The following is a 3,522-nucleotide window of genomic DNA, read 5'->3' as shown; positions in this document are numbered from 1 at the left end:
TTTTAATTTTGTTGCTCCATATATAAGCTTGCATCATAGGTTGATCTAATTACATCTTCTTTCTACTATATTTTAAGTAGAGGATGAAACAATAACTTGACATTTGTTATAAACTTATAATGTAGAATTCACGAGGATTGATGTTGTTTGAGAATTTCTTTGACAATTTTTCCTACTTATATTCTAGGAAATCAAGGTTGCAGTCAGAAAGTACAAGATTATTCACATTTAAGTAATAATGTCATTGAAATGTTAAAAAAGAACAATAAGGAACTGTCAACCTGAATATTTGATATATTATTATAAGGACCACATAAAAAAAGGTTATACTAATTCAATTGATTGTGTATAACTACAAATTATAATAGTAGTTGGCGATCAAGTCTTTCGAATATGCTCACTATTCATTTTTCAGCTTTTACTTCCTTTCAAATTTTCAATTATTCATCGATTACGTGTTTTAACATCATCTATACCGTTTTAAAAAGTTTTGTACTGATTATGATGAGACATGTATTCTAATAAATGCCATGTACGTAATATCTCATGTAGATTTTTTTTTTCCAATGTATATATCTCATTGACTAAAAAATATAATATCACCAAGTAATTCAAATATCTATAACGTAAAAAAATTCGCATTTCCTCTGACTTGGAACTTGAAGCTGAATTTTATTAATTCATATTCGTGAAATTCTTATCGAATTATTTTATCCTGCTCTTCAATTTCTTAAACTTAAATACAACGAATTTACACATAACTCAAGAGTCATAAGCAACAGGAAAACTAATTATGTAACTGTGAAATGTGAATATGAAAATTCAAAACTCCTTGTTATTGAAGAAACGTGTGAATAATAAGACCTTTTGAATAATCCAAACTCCTCACTAAATCCCACGTGTAATGCCATGTCACGGGTGAAAGTCAAACTCTTCCCGAGCGTATATTTCTGACTCCCCAAAGTCCAATACAATTTGCTCCTCCCATTTTCCCTCTCTATATATCCCCTCTAACTGCCAATAAAATCCAAAACACAAAGCTTGAATCATAAACACTCTACTTTTCCTTTTTCATCCATAAACCAAATACTCATAAATTGCATTTGGAACAGATAAGTTCTATACAGATACCAAATAATAAAAATATGCCAAGAAAATGGATAAGAACTCTTAGTTGGTTTTCACCTAAACGTTCATCAACAAGTGATACTAATACTCCATCTACTTCACAACTCTCTTCTCCATCACGTTTCTCGGAGGCGGTGATCGATCGGACGGTTGAGATTGCGGAGCCGATCATCACGAAGTGGGACGCTGACACCACTACGTTCGCGAAAGTGACTTCTCTCTTATACGAAAACAGAAAAGAAGCCAAGGATTTCATCAAATGTGTGAATAATTTACATAAAGCGATGCACTTTCACGCCAGTGAGAATTCGCGATCGGATAAACTTATTCATGCTCAATCACTAATGCAAATCGCGATAAAGCGATTAGAAAAGGAGTTTTACCAGATTCTATCAATAAATAGAGCACATCTGGATCCTGAATCTATATCCACTGTGTCTTCTCGTACTTCATTAAGTACTCGTTCGAGCACGTCTGAATTAGACGTTGATCAGGATGATGATGATCGTGTTGTGATTGCCGGTGAATCTATTTCTGAAGTTGAGGATTTTTCTAGTCTTATAATGGCTGATTTGAGATTGATAGCAGAATGCATGATCTCTTCTGGCTATACTAACGAGTGCTTGAAGATTTACAAAGTTATACGTAAATCGATCATCGATGAAGCTATTTATAGACTTGGGGTTGAGAAATTGAGTTCTTCACAAGTTCATAAAATGGATTGGCAAGTTATGGACATGAAGATCAAGGACTGGCTTAACGCAATTGATATAGCAATGAAAACATTTTTTAATGGAGAGAGGATTCTCTGCGATCACGTCTTTGCATCGAACGATTCAATCAGAGAAATGTGTTTTACTGAAATATCAAAAGATGGAGCTATGATTCTGTTTAGTTTCCCGGAAATTGTAGCGAAAAACAGCAAAAAGTCACCTGAAAAAGTGTTCCGTTTGCTCGATATGTACACTTCCATCGCAGAACACTGGCAGGAGATTGAAGCTATATTTTCTTTGGATTCGGAATCTGTTGTACGATCTCAAGCATTAACATCACTCATCAAGCTTGGCGAGTCTATAAGGACGGTATTAACTGAGTTCAAAACAACTCTACAAAAGGAATCCTCAAAGACGACCGTTGCAGGAGGTGGAATCCATCATCTCACAGTCGAAGCAATGAATTACATCACTCTACTTGCTGATTACAGCAACGTACTCTCCGATATCCTCGTGGAGTCTCCACCTCCGGCGAAAGGTTCGTTGCCGGAATCATACTTCGGTATCGCCGATTCTGATGAGTCCCCGGCACCGGTGATCTCACTCCAATTCGCTTGGTTGATTCTCACTCTTCTCTGCAAACTCGACGGTAAAGCGAAGCACTACAAGGACGTTTCTCTCGCGTATCTCTTCTTAGCCAACAATCTCCACTACGTCGTCGTAAAAGTCCGTTCGTCGAATCTCAAGTACTTGCTAGGTGAAAATTGGATATCAAAACAAGAGGGAAAAATAAAAAGTTTCACGTTGAATTATGAACGGCTAGGATGGAGCCACGTCATTGAATCTCTCCCGCGTGAACCAAATGCTACAATGGCTCCACAACAAGTGAAGGAGATTTTCCAGAGATTTAATTTGTCGTTCGAGCAAGCTCACCGGAAGCAATCTGTGTGCATTGTAACTAATAGTAAGCTCCGCGACGATTTAAAAGTGTCGATCGCGAGGAAAATACTTCCCGTGTACAGAGAGTTTTACCATAAACATAGAGATGTAATAGTAAAAGAGAGACATTCTAGTCATGTGATTAGATTTTCTCCAGAGGATTTAGGACATTATTTGTCCGATTTATTTTTTGGACAGGTTGAATCGGGAAGTTCATCGTCAGTTCAGTCGTCTCCATCACGTACAACACCATCATGATTGAGGTGAAGAAAAACATTTATAAATATGTATAGTACATGAAATATGATCGTATTGAAAGGTGTATAAATTGCACAAAATTTTTGGTTGTATCTAAAATGGTTGATGAGAATATTTTGATAAATTGATTATTTTGTAACTCCATGCATACACCAGCAAGTTTTTGGAATTCAAAAGTTTAGTTATTGCTTACTATTTTAGATGGAGAGGTATTAGTGAGTTTTGGGGTGGTGTTATGATTGTTTAAATACTAATATTAAATACTAATAAACAGTAAAATAGTTAAAATCTCTCTTAATTAATGATTATTAAGAAGCGTGTAAAAAAGAACCACGACAGATAATTTGAAACAGAAAGTAATGTGTTTTGACCATACTGCAATATGAAAAATGTAATAACGTAAATATATTCTATGCTTTAAGAAACAAAACCATGTTTGCAAGAATGTGAAGATTCATTAGTTACATTAAGCTTCCTTATTGGT

At 35.2% G+C, this 3,522-nt stretch overlaps 1 protein-coding gene across 1 annotated transcript; it reads left to right on the top strand.

Annotated features, from left to right (window-relative positions):
• Nucleotides 1-1,046: 1,046 nt before the first annotated feature.
• LOC132633711 (exocyst complex component EXO70H1-like) lies at nt 1,047-3,074 on the top strand. The gene has a single exon (XM_060350214.1). It carries the CDS (start codon nt 1,146-1,148, stop codon nt 3,036-3,038), a length of 1,893 nt encoding a protein of 630 aa, XP_060206197.1. The 5' UTR covers nt 1,047-1,145; the 3' UTR covers nt 3,039-3,074.
• Nucleotides 3,075-3,522: the final 448 nt, after the last annotated feature.

The sequence above is a fragment of the Lycium barbarum genome, chromosome 3 (assembly GCF_019175385.1).
Source record: "Lycium barbarum isolate Lr01 chromosome 3, ASM1917538v2, whole genome shotgun sequence".
Taxonomy (NCBI): Eukaryota; Viridiplantae; Streptophyta; class Magnoliopsida; order Solanales; family Solanaceae; genus Lycium; species Lycium barbarum.
This window is presented reverse-complemented; position numbering and strand designations above follow the sequence as displayed.